The 24,437-nt window shown below is 35.0% G+C and overlaps 1 protein-coding gene across 14 annotated transcripts in view; it reads left to right on the forward strand.

Annotated features, from left to right (window-relative positions):
• SPEF2 (sperm flagellar 2) overlaps nt 1-24,437 on the forward strand; it is a 76,380-nt gene that overhangs the window by 15,208 nt on the left and 36,735 nt on the right. For 9 of the 14 annotated variants that reach the window (XR_004354404.1, XR_004354403.1, XR_004354402.1 and 6 more), the window contains 14 exons: nt 3,503-3,691; nt 4,876-5,063; nt 6,296-6,464; nt 10,836-11,055; nt 11,505-11,632; nt 11,806-11,829; nt 12,609-12,712; nt 13,186-13,433; nt 14,853-14,961; nt 15,685-15,842; nt 17,363-17,673; nt 19,074-19,201; nt 19,308-19,446; nt 22,729-22,866. Coding sequence is in view for 11 of the 14 variants with exons in the window: in XM_032675009.1 (XP_032530900.1) it covers nt 3,503-3,691; nt 4,876-5,063; nt 6,296-6,464; nt 10,836-11,055; nt 11,505-11,632; nt 11,806-11,829; nt 12,609-12,712; nt 13,186-13,433; nt 14,853-14,961; nt 15,685-15,842; nt 17,363-17,673; nt 19,074-19,201; nt 19,308-19,446; nt 22,729-22,866 (2,253 nt within the window). In the remaining 3 variants the exon portion in view is untranslated. Of the gene's footprint in view, nt 1-3,502; nt 3,692-4,875; nt 5,064-6,295; nt 6,465-8,004; nt 8,434-10,835; nt 11,056-11,504; nt 11,633-11,805; nt 11,830-12,608; nt 12,713-13,185; nt 13,434-14,852; nt 14,962-15,684; nt 15,843-17,362; nt 17,674-19,073; nt 19,202-19,307; nt 19,447-22,728; nt 22,974-24,437 lie in introns of those variants that run through there. The other 5 variants (XM_032675017.1, XM_032675011.1, XM_032675018.1 and 2 more) reach the window with 5 other exon arrangements.

Below are 24,437 nucleotides of genomic sequence, written 5' to 3' on the forward strand. Positions count from 1 at the left end.
CCTTCCATTATGTACTGAACAATAAAGGATTTTCACACTGAAACTGCAGCTGCCCTGTAGGTATTAGGATCAGATTTTTACCTATACAGCATAAACCTTGAACATGGCATGGGATCATTTAGAGTCAAATGAATTTCATCCCTTCCAAATGCGATAGATTGTTTTGTATCCATGCTTATAGATCTTACTAAAAGAACTTTGTTCAAATTTTTTATTTTTGGCACTTCACAGGTTGAAGCCTGGGAGACAAAATACTCTACTCTTTGTAGAGCACAGCATGATGCCAGTCCGATTTTCATAGGGAGGTGTTGAAAGTGTTTGACAGTAATATGGCTTCATTCCTATTGAAGCTTTATCTCCACCATTTCAACAAATTATTTGTGCTTTTTACTTGTTATTTTTAGGTGCTCTGTTCAGATTTTATCTCTCTGAATTAAAAATTTATCAGGAATAGGTTACTTTCAGCAATAAATTGAGAACATGAAAATGGGAGGAGAAATTAACTGTTACTAGATTATTACTTGTCAACCAAATAGATTTATGTATGCTGAACTGTAAGTTTTGGTCATAAATTTTATGACCATACAACAGCACAAAATTGTTTCACTTGTATGTAAATCAAACAAGGAAATAGAAAGGTGATACAGTAATTATGTATGAACAACATGAAACATACACACGTTATGGTTTGGCCACTGGATGCCACTGTTGTCCTCAAGTAGGTAAACCAGAAAAAAAGTGTGTGTTGTACTCTTTTAATAGTAATTTTTCAAATTATTACACAGATGTCCCAATTATGATATTTATGATTTCTTCAGGCACTTCATAGTCTTCTGTGAAGATGATGATGTAAAATTTTAGGTCAAAAAATGGTACTACAATTTTTATGTTGTCTCCTGCCATGTCCAAAAGTTGTAAAACTTGTTAACCTTTGTTTGAGTACTTTGTCCATTCCTTTTTGTATGAAAGATAGCTACCAGGGCTTCAATTCCCCACCCAATAAGCAACCTCTCTGAAACTTTGAGTTTAGTGTTCTGAATCCTTACTTATCTGTTGTGTATCTTTGAGTTAATTGCCTTTTCATTTATTCTTGTTCCTCAAAAATTTCCTACTAGCTTTTTTTAGGCCTACTGAGCATGCCAAAATATTTGATCACTTAGAATTTTGAAGTTCTCTACACTTCAGTAAACAAAGACAAGGTCTCTTTTAGCTGCTGTAAAGTGTTCTAAAGGAGCATCTTTGCTTTAGGAAGAGCACATTCACCTAAATAAGGTGCTTTAATTTCTCACTGGACCAACTTTTTGCGCCATAAAGTTGATGGTTTGAGTATGAGAAGTGGCCACTCTGTTAGGGTGGCTCCTTCAATTCCCTGTGAATTAGGGTTTTAAAATCCATTTTCTTCTGGTGAAGTACCTACTGCTCTAATAATCCATGGCTGAAGGTAAGCAGTAGCAACTACAGAAAATAATGAAGGGTATTTACTTGCAATACGAAACAAATTTTGCATTTTCTACTCTTCTTTGAAACCTTAATGAAATACTAAGTCCAAAGAAGCAGTGGATAGAACTGAGATGGCAAAGGGTGCTGTTACTCCTTTTATTGCCTTGAGATAGGAATGTAAGAGAAAATGGACTAACTCTTCAGTAGGCATTACTATTGGAAAAATTTATCACCTGAACTATATCAAATGACACATAGAATGAATATAAAATTGTTATGATTGCATTGTTTTCCACTTCAGTTGCATGCATGATGATAATTCCCTCCATAGAAAAATAGCTTACCAACAGTATGCTACAAATAGGGTACAAAACACAACACATTCAAAATTAGGCCCTCATTTTGAGAAAAGCTTTGTATAGAAACAACATAGCATGCAGGTGAACCACTCTGGGATTGAAGCCTGAGATGACTGCATCTGCCATTAGAACTATCATGCAGTGTTATGAGATTTGGTGCTAGGAAAGGGGAGTGCAAAGCCCACATTTTGGCTGAAATAAGAAATATGTTGAGATATTTTTATATCAGTTTAGTATTTTCAAGTCACCAGAATTTAATTGGAATGTACTTTATTCCCAGCAATTGTGAAGGGAAAAGAACTTAAAAATATGGAAAGAGGTTGGGTTTTTTTTTTTAAATTGGCTTCTTCCCAACATCAATATTAAATAAATTATTTAGAAAGTTGTTGTTTTTATTATTGAAATTCAAATAGCCATGCTTTGCATAAAAATTTTTTTACAGGTGTCCTAGTTTGCATTGTGTAGCACAGATCTAGACTCTTTGTAGAGTTCTTTCATAAATAATATGATAATATGTAATCAAATTGGATTGTTCAGTTATAGGTGTATGTATGTAACATGTTTTTCCTCTCTGTCACAGACAGCTGATGAAAAAATAAACCAGATAAAAGAAAATAGATGTGACTTTATTTTGGTTTGGGGTTTTTTGTACTAATAACTGGCTTTACCTGTGCCTCTGTTCTTAGGAAAATCAATTTGAAATCTTCAAATCAGTTCCCAGTTTAGGTCCTTACATTGGAATATATTTCCTAGTAGTTCTGCTGCATGTGAAACAAATATTCAGCAAATCAGATATTTCATCTAGAATTCTGCTGTAGGAGTGGTGTTTGGCAAGCTGATGTTTTTGCTTAGGACTCAGAAGGAGTTCCGGACAGTGATAATGAAGCAAAACTTTAGATTAGGTTAAGCATTAGTTTGCATACCAGGGACTGGCTAGAGAAGTGTAGTAGTGATAAGATACTATTATGTTATGAGAGTACTTAGAAAAATAACAGTCCATAGCCTTGAAAGTATCTGTGTACACAGACCATGCCTCAAGCAACGGTTCGGAATGATTTTCCCATAGTACCAAATAGAGTATTGTATCCATGAGAACACTGGAGCTATTGCCCAGAAGTCTTGTATATTGCTCTGTTCTGGAATGGTTCCTCCTATTCCCAGTCTCCTGAATAGAGGAGAATGGAGAAGATAATTACCCAAATCCCCAGAAAGAAGGGAAAATTTCAAACCTGTGGAAAAGAGAGTGACCAAGGATCCAGTAGAATGTGGCTGAGAATGGGAACTGGTGAATAGCAGAAATAAGTTAATTATTTGAGGAAAGGGTATATCTTTAGATACAGAAGCCATTATTTCAAATGCGCTGCAGTTTCTTTGTGCATGGGAAATAACCACATTAAAATTGAGTTAATCTGACCAAATGTATTTTTACTGAATATCTCAGTTAAGACATAGTTAGAATTCTCTTCTATAGTTCTACAATTCTTACATAAATACTGCTCTGTAAATCCTTACATAAATAGTACTGCTTCTTACAAAAATAGTACTAATAAATAGATATGTTTGTTGTTCTGGATTTATGTATCATATAAGCAGGTGAATGCTGTTAAATAAATTCCACTCGTATTTCTCATATGAGACACCGATGAGTTGTCTAGGAAATAGTTTATAAACTGTGCTTAGTAGCATTATTTTTTGTTTTTTAGAAGGCTTACCGGGAGGAGCAGCTTGTTTACAGACTAATGAAACAATCTCAGCACGAGCGGAGGATTGCTGCTCAACTCATGCATGTTCGACATGAAAAAGAGGTGTTAAGGCAAAACAGAATTTTTAGGGAAAAACAATATGAAGAAAGACGGCAAAAAGAGTTCCAGGAAGCTCTTGACAGAGAAGCGGTAAGAGATTGTTTTGCTCTCTGAATTGCTGCAGGACTATTAGAATGTTATTAAATGGAATTCGTATTGTCAACTTCAAGACTTTTCTCAGGACAGGATGATTTAATGATAAATATATTCTTTTATTTTTTTAGTTCACAGTTACAGCTAATGTGGGTGATAAGCAATAGGCATGTAACTGTAATTGTGGAACTGAGAGCATTTTGCAGTGTGTTAAAACTTTAGGGGAATTATGTAGGGAGGGAGGAAGAACAGCCCCCATGGCAGGGGGATATTAAGGGATAAAGCTGAGCAACTTAAAGTCTAATTTTGATCTTTTTTTCTATACTAATTTTAACTTTGTAGGGAAACATCTCTGTGTACTGAATTTAAAAGGCACAGTCTTGCAGAGGCAACAGGACAAAAGACAATAGCCTAAGATCTTGTTTCAAGAATCATGTTTTTAATTTCACTTAGATATAATATGTTAATGTCCATTTTTGACAAATGCTGGAGTGGTTACACTCATGAGTGCTAATTACTTTCTAACTTGAAGCTTTCAGTTGATTAAAAGGACTTACAATTCTGTGGAAAACTGCCCAGTGCAATGCTCATAGTAGGGCATAACGTGATCCTGTCAAAAACAATTAGCAACTCCAAATCCTCCAACACAGCTGGAGTCCTGTGTAATCAGCAGCTATCTGATCTCTTTAAGTACATCTCTTTAAGTATGCTTTCAGCCAAAAGCAGCACACCATCACAGGAATAATTTTCTACTATGACCAGAAATCTTTTTCGAAGATTGAACAACATCAATAATTTAAAATTATTCGAAGATCAGAATCTAGTAAGATAAATTATTTGTCACATTTTCTGAATGAGTAATTCCACTGAAACCTGTGATTTCACTGCCCCCAAGCACTCAATATGTTCTTAATCTGTTTGTCATTAAAGAAGTAAAGCATTTCTCCTTTATTGTATTTTAGCAGTTAGAAAGCAAACAAAGTGGAATTTATAGAATTAATAAAAGTTTTTAGATTAGTTTTTATATTAGTCTGCTTGCTGGCTCTCCAGCTCTGGTGAGAAATGAGCTGTTTCTGTTTTGTGACTTAAATGAACAAGTTAAATTTTCATTTCCAGGACTGTGCACCTCTGCACTTTCATTTTCATTGCAGTCTCAAATTTACTCTTTAAAAAAATTCCAGGCTCTTGCAAAACAAGAAAACATTGATAATGAAGAACAAATAACGAAAGAGAGAGAACAACATGAGAAAATTGCTGCTGAAAGAGCTCAGGCCCGTTATAAAAAACATTATTCTATGTGTTGGGAAGTGATGGGCCAAATCGTTGATATGTCGACAAAAGTAGGAGAATATCGCCACATGACAAAGAAGTGAGTATGGTAGCTGCTAGGCAAAAATAACAGCTGCAAGGTAGCTGTTAGGGTGCGTTATTCGGGCTGCTGTAAGCACTGTAACCAATTATGTAGTTTCTCAGACATTTTACATGGCAGCTTCAATTAATTTGTGTGGGAAAACGGTCACATTAGTTTTGTGTGAGAATTCACTGGTGTGTAATACAGAGTGAACTAGTGCTACAGCCTTCGCATAATTTCTTGAAGATGCAACTAACTTGAATCCTTAGGAGACCAAAATCCACTAGTGCCACAGCTAAACTACTGATTTCCTTTCTTGTGAACAAATTGTTTAGTTAAAAGTTAAAACCTGAATGGTTTCTAGATTGATCTAGTGGTTGAACACTTCCTCAGTGTAATATAAACTGGATGAATTTCCTAAGATAGGTAACCCTGCCTGGACTGTCCAAAGAGTGGCAACTGAGCCCAAATTCTACTGAGTCCTACATGCTGTGATTCCCTCTGACGTGCCCTAATTGCACAGGGTTTCTGAGAAGGCCCTAAAAGGGCAATAATCTCCAAGTACCTGTGCTGTAGAAGTGTTTAAAAAAATGCAGAATGGGGCTTTGTAGCTGTAGTTCTTTCAGCAGTATTCAGTGATTTGACTGTGGGGTAAGACTTACAGTATTAGAAAGTATACCAAAATCTTAATTGCTTTTTAATGTAATTGTATGTTAAAATAATACTATTTAACCATATGAAATATATCTATTTTATAGAAATTATATAAATTTAGGCTTGGTAGTTACATGATAAAATAGTCAGCCTAGACATAATTTAGTGAAATTACTAATTAAAAAAAAAAGGAGTTTAACTATTCATCCAATTCTAAATTAATTTTAACTTGCAGTAACAACATTCTATAGGTTTTTGGCAAGAGGAGGCTTTACCCCGGAAAACTAAGAATGTTTCAGGGCTGGCAAAAATAGCTATAGCAAAACTGTTACTATGCAGCTCTGCCAGCCAAATGTTGTGTGATAACACATTTGTGAAAATACTGAAGCCTACAAGTGCCTACAGCTGTCTTATAAGTAAACAAACATTTACAAAAAACTGTAGTAATTACAGAAAGCATTATAAGCTATAACTAGCTTAGCATGTACTTGTTTCATGATTAAGATTCTTATAAATTTGAGTCTACCATTTTCAAACATCTAACCCTTTAATTTTTGATTTGGAGCTGTTTGGTTTTGTTTTTCTTTTTCCTGCAGCCGAGTTCCATTAAAACTGATGCTGGATTGGAAGGAATTTTTTTTAAATGGAAAACCAATATATGAACAAGCCTCAATTCAACCTTTACCAAATGAACCTGGCCCAGAACAACTTGTAGAGATGAATAAAATGAGTCTGTTAGATGAAAAAGATTATGGTGAATACAAGGTACACCAAACTGATAATACATAATGGAAGATAATACACCTTGCATTTTCAGCCAATTAGAATTTGGAGGTGTAGTTTATATTACCAGGTTTGAAAATGCAACAGAAAGTAACAAGTAAAAGCAGTAAAATTAAATACTGTATATGTTACAATACTGGAAGTCTTAATTTCAGCAATTTCAAGTGAAAGCAGTCTAACAAGATTTATTGGTTTGAGTGATCCATTCATTTTAAGATAGTAATGTTTGTGAAAATTATTAAAAATGGCTGACATTTTTCTTAATCTTCTGTTGGAATAGAAGTAACTATTTTTCAGTTTTTCAGGGTACCTTAAAACTTTTCTTCAACTTTACAATACATTAGTGTAATTTCAAAATTTGAAGATGAAGGATGAATAGTTCCCTGTTAAAATATATTGTACAATTTTTTCAGAGTTACATTAATGGTGCTTTTCTTCGGAAAAGAAAAATCCCACTACATATTTAGACTTCTCAAATAACTTGATAAATAGAATGTGGCAAAATCATGGCAAATAACCTGTCTTTATCTTGTTGGGAATTTATAACTACAATATATATGTGCTTTTATTCACTTCCTGAGCCAATTGGTACATTTTCTTTTGATGCATACTCCAATGAGTATAAAAGTTATGAGTTTCAGTGGCTTCAATCTTAAAGTTTTTCTGATGTATCTCTTTTTAAGGTCCTTATTCACAACATACCAACTCATGTAATGAATTTCATGATCACTTTCTTTGGGTGAAAAAAAGGCCCATACCCAAAGTAAACAGGAAGGACACACAGGATAGAAAGGCAGGAAACAGTGGGGAGCACTGATGAAAACTTAAGTTTTTAGTCATATTGTTTATATTGTAAAGTTCTCTCTAGATGTAGCATTAGTGAAGGTCACAAAGATTTATTGACATATTTAAAGCCTCTTTTTTCTGCCAGGCTATTTCAAATGCACAGTCACGTAATTAATTTATTCACAGATGTTGTTAGTCTTATGCCTTTCTGAATCATTATTCATCAAAAGCTGGTATAATATGACATGTAAAATTGTTGGCATCAATTCATACTTATGTGTTCTGAAAACCTAAGTGAACAACTAATACTTTCAAAGTATTGCTTCTAGGAAAAACTGTATTAACAGGGCATTCTGGCAATGTTCATGCTCATTTTCCTAAACCTTTTGTAAAAAGCCCGAGGCAGGCAGTTTGGCATCTCTCAAGAATACTATGTTTACATTACATACTGACTAAAAGTATCAAGTATATTTGATAAAATACAAGAAAATGCGGTGCTATCAGTCCATTGCATATTAGACATTAGATTTAGCATGAAAGTGTTTGGAAACTACCATATTATCAGTCATGGCTAATCACATAATAAATCACCCAAAACAAGCATAACATTAGATAATACTCAAAATAGCAAATAATTTCTAGTTTCATTTGAAAATATTGACCAGGAGTTATATAATGCTCACCTGGATGCCTGAAAACTTGTTTCTGACAGGTAAACTACTTTACCTCAGGGCAGGTACAGTCTAGCAATTTTCTGGTTAAAAGGGCAAGAAAGCCAAAAGGTGAGGGAACCCATTCCATTTGGAATTAATCTTTCTCAGAAGTCTAATAAAATTTAAAACAACTGATCCATCTCTACTTACATGGTTAATGGTTCAGATAAAAATGGTTCAGATAGTACATCAGATAGTACAAAGATTTGGGTTTTTTAAGGATGTTTTTTCAATTACATATGAAGAAGTATGTTTTCTGAGATATTTTGGAAAGGAGATATTGTGCAACTCAAGAATTTTTTTTGTTTTATTAATTTGAAATTTTATTTTAAATTTAATTTAGCATGATAATGATGTGTTTTTCTATCTAATACACATATGTTCAAAATAAACAGTGATCAAATTCTATTAGTAGACTGTATGGTGTGGCAATACACCATTCAGATAGTAGATTCAGGAAAAGGTTGCATATTCTATCCAGAATATGAATTCAAAAGATTAACTTTCAGTAGAATTTTAAAACTCTTCTCTTTTGTTGATGGTGATGAAATATTTAATTTTATGTATGTGTGTACATATATATATGAGATAGACATATATATTTATTGTATATATTATATAGATATATAATTTTATAGAATGACACAGTTGTCTGCATTTAAAGAGATGTGAAAGTCATTTAGTTCAGCCTGTTTCCTTAAAGCAGGGCCAACATTCTGAGTCAGATAAGGTTGCTCAACACCTTGTCTGGTCAACTTCCAAGTATTTCAAGGATAGAGATTCCACAGTCTCTCTGTGCAACCTGTTCCAATGTTTAACCACTCTCATTGTGAGCAATTTTTTTTATCATTTTTTTTCCTACTTGGCATGTCTCTTGCTGAAACTTTTGACTTTGCCTGTCAACCCTTTATTGACACCCCAAATGAGGTGACAAGCTAGAATCTAATAGCAAATATTATTAGTCAACATATCTTCCAAACAGGTGTTTAGTATGCTGCAACCAAATAAATATTAATACAGGACTAGTATTATCCTGCATATTAAAATGTTGTCTTTTAACTTCTTACAGCATAAACTGCACATAAACTTTGCTAGTGCTACAAGATACAATACTAGTAGAGTATATATGAGTGGCAAAAGTGTAATTCTGTGTTCTGTTCTTTTGACTACATCCTTCTGTTCTTATCTTTCTTCTGATGTGATTCTCAGTAAGAGTATCTTTACTAGCAAAACCTCATTAAACTGTACACTGATAAATCATAAATTGCTATTGATCTCAGAGTACATGAACTGGAAGTTTCTACTCAGTATTTCCTTACCTTAAATTGTTTGAACTGATTTGGGTTGTTTGGTTTGGTTTTTTTTTCTCTCTATTGAATGTGTTCTAGGCAAATATATATTTGAAATCTATCTATAAAATTTTCAAAGATTTATGTGGGATACTGGACAGTAATGTTGCCCAGCTTTAGAAGGCAGAATGGTAGCATATTGGATTTCTATTACAAAAATCTGCTACTGATTAATTCTATGGTATTGGTGAAATTATTTTTCATGTTTATGGAATTAAAAAAGTGATTATAGGAATCTTTTTTGGGGTTTGCACAGCAAAGTCCTGGCAGCAGAGGAGCTACAGAGGTGGGTTCTCTGAGAGTCTGCTGGAAGCTTCCACCATATCCAACTGAGCCAACGCCAGTTGACTCCAAGTTGGACCCACCACTGGCCAAAGCTGAGGTGGTGACAGCTCTGTGATAACATACTTAAGAAGAAAAAAAAGTTTTTGCACAGAGAAGTAATTGAGGCCATAGAAGAGAGGGGTGAGAATATGTGAGAGCAATAGCTCTGCAGACACCAAGGTCAGTGGAGAATGACAGGGAGGAGGTGCTCCAGGTGCTGGAGCTGAGATCCACTTACTGCCCCTGGAGGACCCCACACTAGAGCAGGTGGATGCCCAAAAGAAGGCTGTGACCTCATGAGAAACCTGTGCTGGAACAGGCTCCTGGCAGGATCTGTGGCCTGTGGAGTGAGGAACCCACACTGGAGCAGGTTTGCTGGCAGGACTTGTGACCCCATGGGGGATTCGTCCTGGTGCAGCCTGTTCCTGCTGCACTCCACAGAAGGGACCCACACCGGAGCAGTTCATGAACTGTAGCCCGTGAGTAGAACTTGAGCTGGAGATGTTCAGGGAGGACTGGCTCATGTGGTAAGGACTCTGTGCTGGAGCAAGGGAAGAACTCCTCTCCCTCAGGAGGAAGAAGGAACAGAAACAACATGAGATTCCCTGTTCCCCCACTGTGCTGAGCAGGAGGAGGTAGAGAACTGGGAATAAAGCTAAGCCTAGGAAGGAAGGAGGGGTGAGGGGAAAATGTTTTTTAGGATTTAGTTTAGTTCTCTCTTTCCTACTCTGGTTCTGATACGTAATAAATTCAACTAATTTTACCAAGCTGAGTCCATTTTGCCCATGATGGTAACTGGTGAGTGATCCCTCCCTGTCCTTATCTCAACCCATACACCTTTTGTTATATTTTCTCTCCCCTGTCCTGTTGGTGAGGGGAGTGATAGAGTGGCTTTGGTGAGCACCTGGCATCCAGCCAGAGGCAAAACATCACAAAACCCATGTAAGTGTTTGTATGAGTACTTGTCTCTTAACTAGTTATTAGTGAATATCAAGACATGTTTAATGATTATGATATAATTATACCTTTTATCAAGGGTCTGTTCTAAAAGAAATTTTATTATTTAATACTATTCAAATGTGGGTTTTTTATGTATTATGTTTGTGTATAAATACATATATCTAGCAAAATGAAAGACAAGGCATATTGAGACATGGTTTGCTAATTTGTCATTTATACAGAGTATGACAGGGGAATGGAGTCCAGCTGAAGAGAACAGTGAAAACAAACCTCCTCTTAATAATAACATATTGGGTCATGTGCTTCGTAGACTGATGGAGTTGTTCTATCCTCCACAACCCAAACCTTCACCACGTGTACTTACTTCATTTCCTGTCAAGGGATGTATTTTGGGAAAAATTTTTAGTGGAAAAACTACCTGTGCGAAGTTTATTGAAAAAGGTAGAGGTTGTTTGGTTTTTTTTGCCTGAAATTCTTTGAAACTTTTATTTGTATTAAAATCTCACTCTTACAATAAAAATTGTTTGGGCAAATTCTTGAATTACTAGTTCTTGAACCTCAGGTACATCTGTATTTTACATGGGTTGGTTGCATATCATTCCTTCATTATCTTCCAAAATAAGATTAGAAACACCCAACCCTGAAAGTAGTATTAATATAGTATTACTTCTGCATTGCAAATTTGAAAATACTTTTGGTAAACTTTGAGGTATTTGTTTTAGAGGAGACTGGCAACGTGGCTAGTGATTGTAGATACAGACTGCAGTGGGTAGAGAGAAGAAAGAGTGGAAATAACGTTTATTATACTATTAATTTAACTGCCTGTAGTAGTTTCTCTGTGCGTAGGCTCAACTTAAACTACAAAGTTATTTAATTTTTTTGTGTATTAGTTTGCAATATTCGGGTACTATCTGTCGATACTCTGGTTTGGGAGGCCATCGAGTCTTTTCTTAAAAATGAAATGAAAAGTGAACATGGTATGATTCCACATGAAAAGAGTTCTGGGGAACAAAATAAGGTAAGCATTTTTCTTAGTTTTCATTTTGGCTCCAACAGGTAGATGAGAATGAAATATGTAAGGAAGAAAGCATGTTTCAATTTTTGCTCAATTTCAAACTTAATTCTACATTATGACATGTAAGACTTCAAAGAGTCAGCTTGAATTGACAGTCTTGTTTTTTTCTGTTATAGAACAGTCAAGAGGGCCTATCCAAGGTTTGTAAACGAATTTTAGTTTCTACTTTATGAATCAGCATTAATTAAAATGGTTAAATTAATTAAAAGGTTACACCTTTTCATCATTCTAAATTTTTTACCTCACTGCAAGCATTTTATGTATGAAATATGAAAATCTATTCCTCTCTATGTTGGTTAGAGAGTTATACATATTGTCAAAGTTCTATATTTTCATGTTAAATCTCAAATTCACAGAAGATACGGTATTTTCTGTGTCATTTCTGAGTTAGCAAAACTGTATTCTTGATTTTGCGACTGCCAAGCAGATAATTTATTCAATGACAATGTTTCTTTCCTTTACGTTAAAAATGCTTAATTCTACAGCAATTTCTTTGACTTTAGTGCTCTTTGAAAAATACTTCAAAAGCTAAAATATAAAAGAATCTCTGTAGAATTAATGAATTGATATGCTACCATAGGAAACCATCAATGGATTTATGGTAGTGAAAATCAATCAAAGTAAGCTTAGAACCAGACCACTTAATTTTTTGGCCTTCATATCCTTTGTTTCTCAACCATGTTTCTTTTGGCATGCAGTGCCAATTCTTGTGCGAATGCAGTGATGGAAATCAGTTGAAGATTTCAATTAAACTGTGCATTTTTTACAGTTAGAACTATTCTCCTTAATAGAAAAAGAAACCTTATTAAATATAAATAAAAAAATAAAAAATAAATAGTATGTAATACAAAAAGTAAAATCATACTCTTTTTGACAATGACTGTTGTGAACATTGAGCATACAGTGCACTCTTCCACAGCTGTCTGTACGTGCCCAGCTTGGCGCCGCATCGCAGAAATGGTTGAAGAAAGGAAAAAGTATTCCCGATGAACTACTAATTGACCTCTTGTTGGAAGCCATTAAGTATGAAATTATATAAACACTTGGTTTTGTCTACTCTTGTTTGACAGAAAATTGTCTCAACTACCCTGATGTGCCTTTAGCACTGAAGTTCCTGCATGAATATGATTTAAGTTATACTGCCATTAGTATACTTCAGAGTTACAGGACAGATTTTACTATTTGTTACCTCAGTACAAAAGTTAGTGAGAAAACAGTGAAATTATACTTCTAAAAAGAGCTCCTATACAGGTTTTGAAAATTCTATTTATCAAGACAGCAAAAATAGTTTTATTTCTGATTTTTTTTCACTTTTAGTTAGACTTAGAGTTATTTTTTCTGATTTGCAGTTTAATAATATCTGTCATATTCTGTATTCATCAGTATATTTAATATACTGAATTAATAATGAAAGACTGCTTGAGCAAGCTCTTCTTTAGTTTTTATTATTATGCTATCAATTCACAGTATAATTCTGGTTCTTCATTTACTTTTAGTCAAATACCACCAGAGAAGGGGTGGATTGTGGAAGGGTTTCCAATGACGATTAATCAGGCAAAACTATTTGACAAAGCCTATACAGGGAATGATCCAGAGGAAAAAGATGCAATTCCTGGAAGGCTCTCACTTGCTATCGATCCCAGAGCCCCTAATGAGCCTCCTGTTACCTCACCTGCATTTGATGTTTCTGTATTATTGGATATTTCAGACACTGTGGTACTGAAACGTGCAGCTAACATGAAGTGTAAGTTTCCTAGTTACCAATGAAAAATAGCATTACTGCATAATTTCTCTACATCTCGCAGTATCACTTTCATTAATTGTGGCTTGAATTATTATTTCAAATACTTCTGTTTGTTTCAGTCAAAGGTGAATCAGAAGTATGCAAGTGGATGTGTATATGCTTTTTTGCATTTGTACTGAACTCTCACTGGAGCTGAGATAGTACAGTGGCTGGTGTTAGATATCACATAAAACAGCAGCTGGGAGAAACACAAGTTACAACAGATGCAGAAATATCCCTCAATATAGATAAATGTATAGAAATAGTATTTTTCTTCAGGAGACACATTTGGAAAGGGATGAAGAAAATTATAAACAGAGGGATGTGCCAATATTCATTCTCTGAGAGTGCCAAAATTAATTCCCTATTGATTACTGCCTTTGTCTTGTCTTCAGTTAGTCAGCGAATGATCAGAAATTGTCATTTTAGGCCAACCAAGACAAAAGCCTCAAAGTCCTCTTGAGAGTTGTTTCACTTTTGGACTACACATTTTAAATTGCCCTAACACACCTTGTCAAAACATAAGTTTTTTTCATTAATATGTCCCATATTATCCAAAATTATAGGAGATTCTTCTTCATTTTCACTGCAGCACACAGATGGCATATAACTTAAATTAAAGCACAATTTACATTTAATTTCTATGTAGATGTAGGAGTGAGGATGAGACAAAATTTTCAGAGTTCTTGCTAACAACATAGTGAAGATAAATGTATAGACACTTGAAATTCTTGATAAATTTAAGATCTTGTTTTGCCAAAACAATTGGAACATGTGACAATGCATGATGTAATCTCAGAAATACAAACAGAATTTATTTCATGTTATGGTGATAGAGTCAAAAGAACAATATATCAGAATTTTTTAAATTTGGCTTATTTCTAATGAATTAAAGGTTTCTTAAAATTAGAAAAGACTCAGAGAGAGACAATACCTTGTCGTTTCATGCAGGAATATCTGCTCATTGTGGAAAGAAGTAGGTACTTCAAGGAAGATTCAGATAAGACAGGGAAAATACCTTCTAACTGGTAGAGAAGATAAGGCTGAAATGGTCTGCCCACAGGAATGCTCCATCTCTTCAACTGGAGATTTCTGTGACTGCAAAGCATGCATTAGGAAATGTTAGTGCTATAACTGGCTATGCATTTAAAAGGAAGAGGCAAGACAGTGTTTTCAGGTCCTTTACAGCTTGATTTTGTATTTCTATGATGTTCTCTGATTTCTCCTTTCTTTTAGGAAGTTTGATACTCAATTTTTAAATGAAGAAGTTTAAGATCAAGGAACACTGAAATTTTTCTTATAATAATTGTCTTACTTTGCAGAAATAACTGAATGGTTGCCTTTTTCGATATATGCTCATATATGCTCTTTTCCACACAGTAGATAAATCAAAGTCATCTCAAACTGAACAGGAGAACAGTGATCAAAATTCAGATCCTGAAATCCTAGAAGAGAGGATTGACTTGGACAAGGACCAGGTCCTACACAGGTAAGTTATATGAAGTACAAAAAACTAATCTGAATCTCATATGTGGTCCATGACAATACTGACATGCTTAATGTAAAGAATTTACTTAGGTGTTTCTCTAATGTGGAGCCTAAAGGATATTTGCCTTGTTTGCACAATATAGATAATCCTAGAAAATTAGAATTCATGTGTTTTGATTTTCCAGGGTACTCTTCCAGGTAGAATTTAGTCTTCAGATATATACTGCATAAACTATATGTATACATATTTGTATCTATATATATCTATATGGCACGCATGATGTAACTGCATTTGGGTGAAATACATTTGAGTTAGAGATTTTCTAAAATGCTGTTTTCCATTTCTACATTTATAAAAAGCACTTAGTTTTCCAATTTTAATTAAATCACTAGATGATTAACTTTACACAAACAGCAAAATCAAGAACAACAAGTCTTGTTTCTAAATATTTGATAATACTAACTACTTCGGACTATTATTTGTTATTATTGGTTTAGTTGTGATATAGGAAAGTAGGTTTAGCTTGTGACAAGAAAGAGGAAGAAAGACTAGCTAACAGAAGGACTTTGATAATTTTCCTGTGTTTAAAATGAAGAGTTTGTTGTGGATGGAGTTGTTTTAGTGTTGAGATGGTCTGCTTTTTCTTTTGTTCACTAATTTTTGAAAATGTTTGATTTTCCACTACTTAGATTTTAATTTTATACATTAATATGATTTTTGTAGAATTTCAGGCTTTCTAGACACATGGCCAAAATTGGAGAAATGGTTTTCAGTCCATCAAAATATTCTAGTGAGTGTAAATGCAGAGACAGAAGAAAGTCATGTGTGTGAAACAGTGAAGGAAATTATAATAGAAGAAATTGCGAAAAACCAGAATAGAAGTAAGTTTTCATGTTCTTACTTTCTAGAAGTCAGTAACAAAAGACTTTCTTCTCTATAATTAATGATTACTGTATAACACTATATGGCAACCTGCATTTTTGCTGCCCCTGGAAGACTTTGGAGTTGTGTGAGTTAGTGATACCTGCACCAGAACCCTGAACTTTTCTGTTGTGTTTTTACCTTTTCAGAGGATATGGACCAATTTCACATAAAATTTAAGTTAAAGCATCAAATTCAGTCTTTCTTCCTGGATTAAAAATTACAGATAGCATTTTCATCCTATGAAAATGATACAATGGTATATAGCATAATGGTATAAGAAAGTCTAACTTGCCATTATCAAAATGTATTCTTTTAGCAGCAGCAGCAGCATAAAAATATGGATAACTAGGAGTGGTTTTGATATGAATTTGGGTACATCTTTATTCCATTTCTCTTCTTAATCAAGCAGAAAATAATAAAAAAGAAAAAAAGGTGAAGTATCCAGGGAAACAAATACATCAAGTAGGCCAGTATTAGTAGACCTGTGAATAATCAAAGGTTTTTTTCATAACTATTATGAGAAAGTCTTGATGTGTCTTCTACCACCAAAAGGAAAAAAAAATAATTAACTGGAAAAGTACTCTTTACAGTAAAATTTTATCCCACTACTCATGCATAAGGTCTCTAGTTCATGAAAAATTCTTTGAAATACCACAGCTGACAGAAAATTGGATGGAGTGTTTTCAAAAAGCTACCTAGTTGGAATTGGGGTTTTTTTACGTGCTTGGTATAATTAATAGCCCTGCTGGAGCGGGTGGCAAAATTCCTATTGATGCAAATGGAGTGGAGATTTTCTAGTTAGAATCCAGCTATTGTATAGAAGTACTGTAAAGGACTATTTATTCCCTATGGAAAAATAATCCCTGTGGCCAATTAATAATGTTTAATTTCATATTTATGTTGATAGCTTCCAAGCTGTCCTTCACTATTAGGTTCATATAAGCAGGTTGGTGGAACATGACTTACCTTTAGTGACTCCATGCTGACTACTCCTGATCACCTTCTTGTCCTCCATGTGAGTAGAAATGGCCTCCAGATGAGGTGCTCCATCACCTTTCCAGGGTTTGAGGTGAGGCTGACTGACTGGTAGTTCCCTGTGTCCTTCTTGCCCCTTTTGAAGACCAAGGTGACATTTGCTTTCTCCCAGTCCTCAGGCATCTCTCCTGATCTCCATGACCTTTCAAAGATGATCATGAGCAGCCTGGCTATGATGTCTGCCAGCTCTCTCAGCACTCATGGAGCATTCTGCCAGGGCCTGTGGACTTGTGGATGTCAAGTTTGTTTTAGCTGTTCTCTGACCCAGTCCTCCTTGAACACTGCTGATTTCATGAGTATATTTTCTGATTAACAACATCTAAGTAATGAAATAGTGAATCTGTTCCATTATTTTGAACTTGTCAGAGTAGCATAGGTGTCTAATTCTGTTTACTGATACTTAAAATACATTTGAAGGTACTAATTGTACATTTATATCAAGGGTCTACTCAAGAAATAGCACCAGCAGAAGAAAAGCCTTTACCAGATACAGAAGAAAAGCCTTTACCAGATACAGAAGAAAAGCCTTTACCAGATACAGATGTAAAGCCTTTACCAGATACAGAAGAAAAGCCTTTACCAGATACAGAAGAAAAGCCTTTACCAGATACAGAAGAAAAGCCTTTACCGGTTACAGAAGAAAAGCCTTTACCAGTTACAGATGATCTGCTTCCTCCCTCTCCTGAGACACCACCACCACCAATAGAACCAGGATCAGATGAATGGATTTATGTAGATGAACCGCTTCCCCAGGTATGTTAATTCAGGATTAAACGTCTTAAATATCAAAGTACATATTTTTCTTAGTATTCTATGTATGTTCTACTTAAACTTTTTACATCAGTGCATATTATTTTCTTCAATATTTTTCAATGTACTTTATGCTAGTACTGTGTGATAAATAATATACAAATAATCATTCGTACTAAAATACATAAAATAAGGGAACGTACTTTAAAATTTTGATTTTTCTTTCTAAGTTCTTTAGAATTATTATTATAACACGGATGCCTGTGTTCTTAATAATAATCCATTTTACTGTTGTGATATATTGATACAGACTCACTAGATCAGTTTTCTGTCTCTGACAAGGGGCAGCTGTGGATCTCATGCAAAGAGTAAGAATGGGGAGTGTGTGCACTAATCGTTCTCCTAGGATACTTTTTCCTTACCTGTTTTCTCCAAAGGCATCTTTCTAGATTCCAGTGATCTGTTTAGGGCTTCCCTGAAGTTGCTTTGTATCTGCATCTTATGTTTAGTAGCTCTCAATAAACTTTTCTTTCATGATTCTGTGTTTTAGTTGCTGTAGTTGCTTTTTTGAAGCAATTTGCTTTTTGTTCTCCATGCAATAGGCTGTATAATTATGTTAATTTGGAAAAAAAGTTTCTCTCTCTTTGTTCTAAACCATTCTTTGCTTGAATTTGATGACCCTAATTCATGAATTGTGAGATACAATTAATAATAATTCTATAATCACTCTCTGAAGGTATTTAAGATGTATCACTGGCATCTCTTATATGTTCATTTTGCTCAATGGTGCTTTTCTTCTCCAGTCCGGTTATAATCCATTCTAATTCTCTTGTAAGTCTTTGGAGATGGGAAGCCGGGACTGCATGCAGTTTTTCAGATGTAGATTTCGAGGGTGGACAATGAAACTTGAAATTTTGTTACTAATTGCTGTCTTAATATTTACCAGTTTTTCCTTCATGACTGCTTATGCTTGGTTTCCTCTGGCCATGGGCTTTATTTATATTTCACGACAGTCAGTCAGTGAAACGTCACTTTTGTAACACTGGACAGTCAGCTTAGATCTTTACAAGCTCAAACAGAAATGACCAAATTTTCATACTTCAGTATTCACTCGGTATCATCACTTAGTTTATGAGCATATCCAAAACCATAGATACTGGAGTATTCTGCTGGAACCTACCACTCCTTTTGAGACCTGCCACTTTTTTCAAAGAAATGCACAGGATAAAACTATATGCTGTTACAATGTCTATGATCAGTTGTAAATCAAAAGAAATATATAGTGGAAAAAAAAGTAATATGATTTAATGAAATAATTTTTTCATGTATTTACTAATGCTACAGATAAATGAGCTACTAAGAAATATATCATTTAATGTTGATGTTTTTTAAAAAATTCACAGGAGATAATTGGTTTTTTAGTACCTTACTGGGAAATGATAGAAAATGCGTATATAAATACCATCAAAACTGTACTTAGATGCCTAAGGGATGAGCAGTATGCGATGATTCATTACATGGCAGATATTAGGTGAGTAGTAATAGTATCTTATTACTTTAATATTAGTGTATTTTATTTTTCCTATGGCATTCTGTATGTCATTTAACAACAAAATTATTTTTACCATAATTTACAGAGAAAATTTCCAAGATTATTTGAAACGTCCAAATCTTAAGCAGGAGTTTGTATCTCAGTGGCAAGCAGATTTTAATTCGATTTCTGATGACTTGCGAGATGATGAGGAAACAAAAGCTGAACTACACCAAAGAGTTACTGTAAGTAAATGGCAAAAGTTGCAATATATCCTAGACTATTATTCATTGTATACAAGCTTGATATGACATGACTGATATTAACTTCTTTTTCCTTCTTTACGACTCCTCTTAAACTATTTAATTTACTCTTGTGCATAAAGTGTTCTTCACAGTTATTTCTCTGTTGTTTGACCATAATATTCTTATGTCTTGCTTCAATTTTTAGGTTACACTGTGGTATCCTGGCACACTGCTCTTTTTTTCTTTAAATTTTATGGTTTTCAGAGATTTTTACAAATTTGGCCATTTCTATCACAATCTAACAAATCTTGGCAAGATTTTAGTTTTTCCATAAGTTATATATGGTAATATATGTTTTCTAAAACATTCATACAAAGTATAGAGAATTTCTTTGAAATATTTTGATTCGGGTAGATTTTTGTAGGTCATACGTGTCCTGAGTGTTCTTCTTCACAAAAATCCATGACAGTAAAAGTTCTGACAAGTTCGCAGCCAGATTTAACATAAGCCAAAAGTACAACTATCTTTGATTTTATCAGATTCCCACTTCAGAGCAGACATGATTTTTAGTTGAGTCATATCAGGAAAAATGCTCCCAAAAAAGGGGAAAAAGAATACTGACAACGTTGCTAGTAAAAGGCAACATTTGTGAAATTGTGGATTAATTCACTGAGATGGAAAAAACACTAGATGGACCTTCTTTTCTGTAGAATTATTTCAATAGAATGAATTAGAGGACTTAAAAATCATCATCCATAGTCCTAGTTTCTACTAAATGGAATTATAAAAAGACTGGAGTCACTCTGTGCTATATTTTAGAAAGGTGAAATTAAAATATTTGGACCGTTGTACGTAACAGAAATCCATGTTTGACATTGTCCAATTCAGATTCTGTTAAGAGGAGGTGGTACTCCCATATGATGCAGTGAGACTCAGATACTGTGATAAGGCTAAGCATTTTGGAGTGAATATATGATTTTCAGAATTGTTTTCTTTGAATGACCTGTTCTATTCCTTGTAGATCCCAAAGCTTTGGGTAATTGTGAAGATGATACCTCCTCTATGTTTTTAGGCCATGCCCATTGTACCTCCCTGACTGTAAGAATTCTGTCAGCCATCCTTCCTTGATGCTGGAAAAAAAAGGAAATGAAAGGAGTGATAATCTTCAGAATGTTTTTCCTCAAACTCCTAGACTGCTCAGCTCTGTCATCTCAGCTGATCCTTTCCTAAAACACTAGAAAGGGCCAGCTGTAAGACCTGAAAACAAAATTTCTCTAATATCAACTGGAAAATATAAAATCCCACCCCATCTTGTGATGTAGGAGAACTTTCTTAAAGGCCTAAAGCCCAAAGGGCAGCTAAGACTTCCTTTGACATGCTGTTGTGGTTTAACCCCAGCCAGCATCTAAGCCCCATGCAGCCACTCCCTCCCTCCCCCACCAATGGGACTGGGGAGAGAATCATAAAAGCTAGAAAACTTGTGGACTGAGATAAAGACAGTTTAACAGGTAAAGCAAAAATCAAGGACCAAGCCAAGAAAAACAAGGAATTCATTCACCACTCCAGTCCATGGGCATGCAGAGACCCCACATCAGAGCAGGCTCCTGGCAGAAACTGTGGCCTGTATGGAAGAGCCCGGACAGGAGCAGATGTTCTGGCAGGACATGGAGTCTACATACTGGAGCAGTGCAATCCTGAAGGGCTGCACGCATAGAAAGGACCCACACTGGAGCAGCTCTTCAATTACTAAATTCTCTGGAAATCCATACTGGAGAAATCCATGAAAGACTGTATCCCATGGGAGGAACCTCACTCTGGAGCAGGGAAAGAATTCAAAGGGGCAGAAAGGGCAAATGCAATGTATAATAAACTGGCCACAAACGCCACAAACACCCGTTCCCCATTTTCCCTCTGCCAGGTAGGAGGTGGGATGTAGAAGGGTCAGGAGTGAAGTTGAGCCTGGGAAAAAGAATGGGTGGGGTAAGGTGGTTTTAGTTTTGTGTTATTTCTCATTATTCTGCTCTGTTATTAATTGGCATTAAATTAAGTTAATTTTCCCAAATCAAGTCTATTTTGCACATGATTATAAGACATGAGTGATCTCCCCATCATTATCTTGACACATGAACTTTTCCATCATATTTTCTCCTCCTTTCCTGTGAGGAGTACTAATAGAACAGTTTGGTGGACAGCTGGCAGCCAGCCAAGGTCAACCCACCACTGCAAACAGATAAGTTGTCTGCTTATATACTTTTATATTCAGCAGCATATCTTTAGTTGTATATTCTACAATGTGGACAACGATGATTGTCTGCACCTTGAGTACCTTCTAGCCATCACTAATGTGTTTGGGCTTCCTGTTTGTCAGCTTCTCTGTGGCTTTTTTCAACAGAGGATGAGTGAATTTGTCTGAAGTCTTTGGACAGGGAGAGAGAAACAGGATTTGACATAATAGTCTGAGACCAAGGCCTGGTGAATATGGAATCACCTCAACTGAAGCTAAGCTCCTCATGGCAGGGCTAGTAGTCTGGAACACCTTTTTTATCCCAAAACAGGTCAGGTGAGGCGGAACTGCTTGGAGCCCAACAGACAGGTCATCTTGTCCTACCTTAGCATTGCATTTAACAGATCTCTTCCCATGACCTCTTACAACATAGTGGTTTGTTCACGCTATTTCCCTGCAGAGATGGTAATAGGGAACAAGGGATTTGCAAGGATGTTTTATACTTAGTAGGTCTTCAGTGCTGTCTGTGAGGCACACAGTGCTGCTATTAGATATAGACATTAGTTGAAGAGCCCTTAATTAAAAGAATGTTGGAGAAAAATGGCATGGAGGCAATCCAAATTGGAACACCTCTTGAAATCTGGCATAATTTTCTCAGAATTTTTCATATTGCACATCCCCTTAGAGTGTTATTCTTAGTGTATTGGTTAGCAAACCATCCGACTGCAAAGTTGGTGCAGTTGGAAGCTTAGCTATTCATAGTCTCATGTTTGTCTAGCTTTGATAGATTATCTCTGCCTGAGGAAAAGCAAGGCAGCCTGCACATTGAACTCAGGTCTTTGTATTCTTCTCTGTGGTACATTTGTAAAGCCACTTTCTGTCAACTCTCTATAAGCATGTGACTTTACCAGGCTTTGATATTTATGGCAATAAAGAAAAACCCCAAATGAGACAATGCTCTATACACAGCCCCTGAAAAATTTAATAATAAATATATAAAATTAAGTTATTTAAGTTTTCTTTCATAGTTAGTTATCATATTTGATTTTGTGTTTTAGGACCTAAGAGATCTTCTCTGGGATATCTGTGACAGCAGAAGGGAAGAAGCAGAGCAGGAACGTGTTGATATCATGAATAAAGGCTGGCTGCCAGATCACAGGGGAATTGCAATGAACCATTTCTTTTCACTTATGCAGGTATAGACCACTACAGAGTCTGCAGTGGAAGGGGACAATGACTTTGATTTGGAGGACAGTAAGCCTGAGAGAAATGTGTGAGAGACTGAGAATTAGTTAAGCAAATCTTCATGTCTCTTCTGAATTTATCTAGGAAGCTGAGAGACAAAAAGGTGACATTCCATACAGGCAGGAAAGGTTAAGAAAAATACCATTGTTGTTGTCCAACCCCCCAGAACTTTCAATCTCTATTATACAGTGCTACTTTTTGCTATTTTATCACTCCAGTGAATCATCTGATTTTTTTAACAGAAATGTTACAGATGTTTATCCTTCTGTAATCATATTGACGTCTCCATTTAATTTGCAAAGTACATAATTCACCTCTGTTGTAGACTTACTTGATGTTACAGTATTTCCTGTATCTCAAAATTATTTCAGTTGTAACTTCACCAATGTGGCTTGAAATTTTACCTACACACTGAAAACCAAAAAGCAAGGTATGTTTTTGATATTGAGATGTCATTTGTTGCTCTTGAGAAAACCCATTCAAATATGACCCAGCTTTCAGATATCTAACCTTAAATTTTTCAAGAGCAGTAAAGTAAGATTTCCCTGTTACTTCTGTTCTAGGTGCATAAATTTGGTTTAGAACTGGACTGGAATAGACTAGACTAGACAGGCTTTTCTGTAAACTGAAGTGAAAATTCTGCGAAAGTTTTGGCACTTTAAAGAAGACAATAAAAACAATGCTTTAAACACATGCCTTGTGATGATGATTTAGCTGAAAAAAGCAGACCTAAGCAGTTTAGGGTGGGTTTCGTGCCTTTAATTCTCTGTGTGATTTTTATATGTTTAATAAACAAGGGAGCCACTCTCTTATCTTGTATGAGTGTTATGGTAATTTAAATATAAAGTTTATGAAACAGTCTGTTGCTGCAGTATGTAAGTTGTTAACTTCATTTTCGAAGAGTCTAAGTAATGCCCGAAAGAAAGACTTAAGGCCAGTGACTAAAGAGAGAGGTTGAAATATCAAATAACTCCTGACTAGCTGAACCACATTCATCCTGTAATTAGGGTATTTATAGGCCTGACTATTTAAAAAATCCATCTTGATTTATGTGCATAAAGGAGACAAATTAAAGTAATGTTACAGAGCTTAAATATTTTATTATTCTCCTTTTATAATCATATATAACTTTGCAATCCTGATTCTAACAGAATTTCATGGACAGATATGATGCAGTCCAGTGGAGATTCACTGTGAATCTAATTTGATCTGTCTTGTGTGTATATGCAGAGTAACTCTTTAAAATTACAAACACATGTATTAACCATAGATAAGCTTTTATTTTCATAAAGGAAAATTTAAAGGAAAACATTATTTCTTTCTTTACTTAGTATATATTCCCCAAAATAACTGAATTATTAATCCTAAAACTGCAGAACTAAAAATATAATAACTGTAACTTTATTTAATGACTTTTTTTTTTTTTTTAAGAAACAGCCAGAAACAGACTTCTTTGATGTTGAGCTCTCCATCTCTGGGTTTTTCTGTTGAAAGTTACATATATTCCCCAGGTGGCTCTGTA

This window comes from Chiroxiphia lanceolata, chromosome Z (assembly GCF_009829145.1).
Source record: "Chiroxiphia lanceolata isolate bChiLan1 chromosome Z, bChiLan1.pri, whole genome shotgun sequence".
Taxonomy (NCBI): Eukaryota; Metazoa; Chordata; class Aves; order Passeriformes; family Pipridae; genus Chiroxiphia; species Chiroxiphia lanceolata.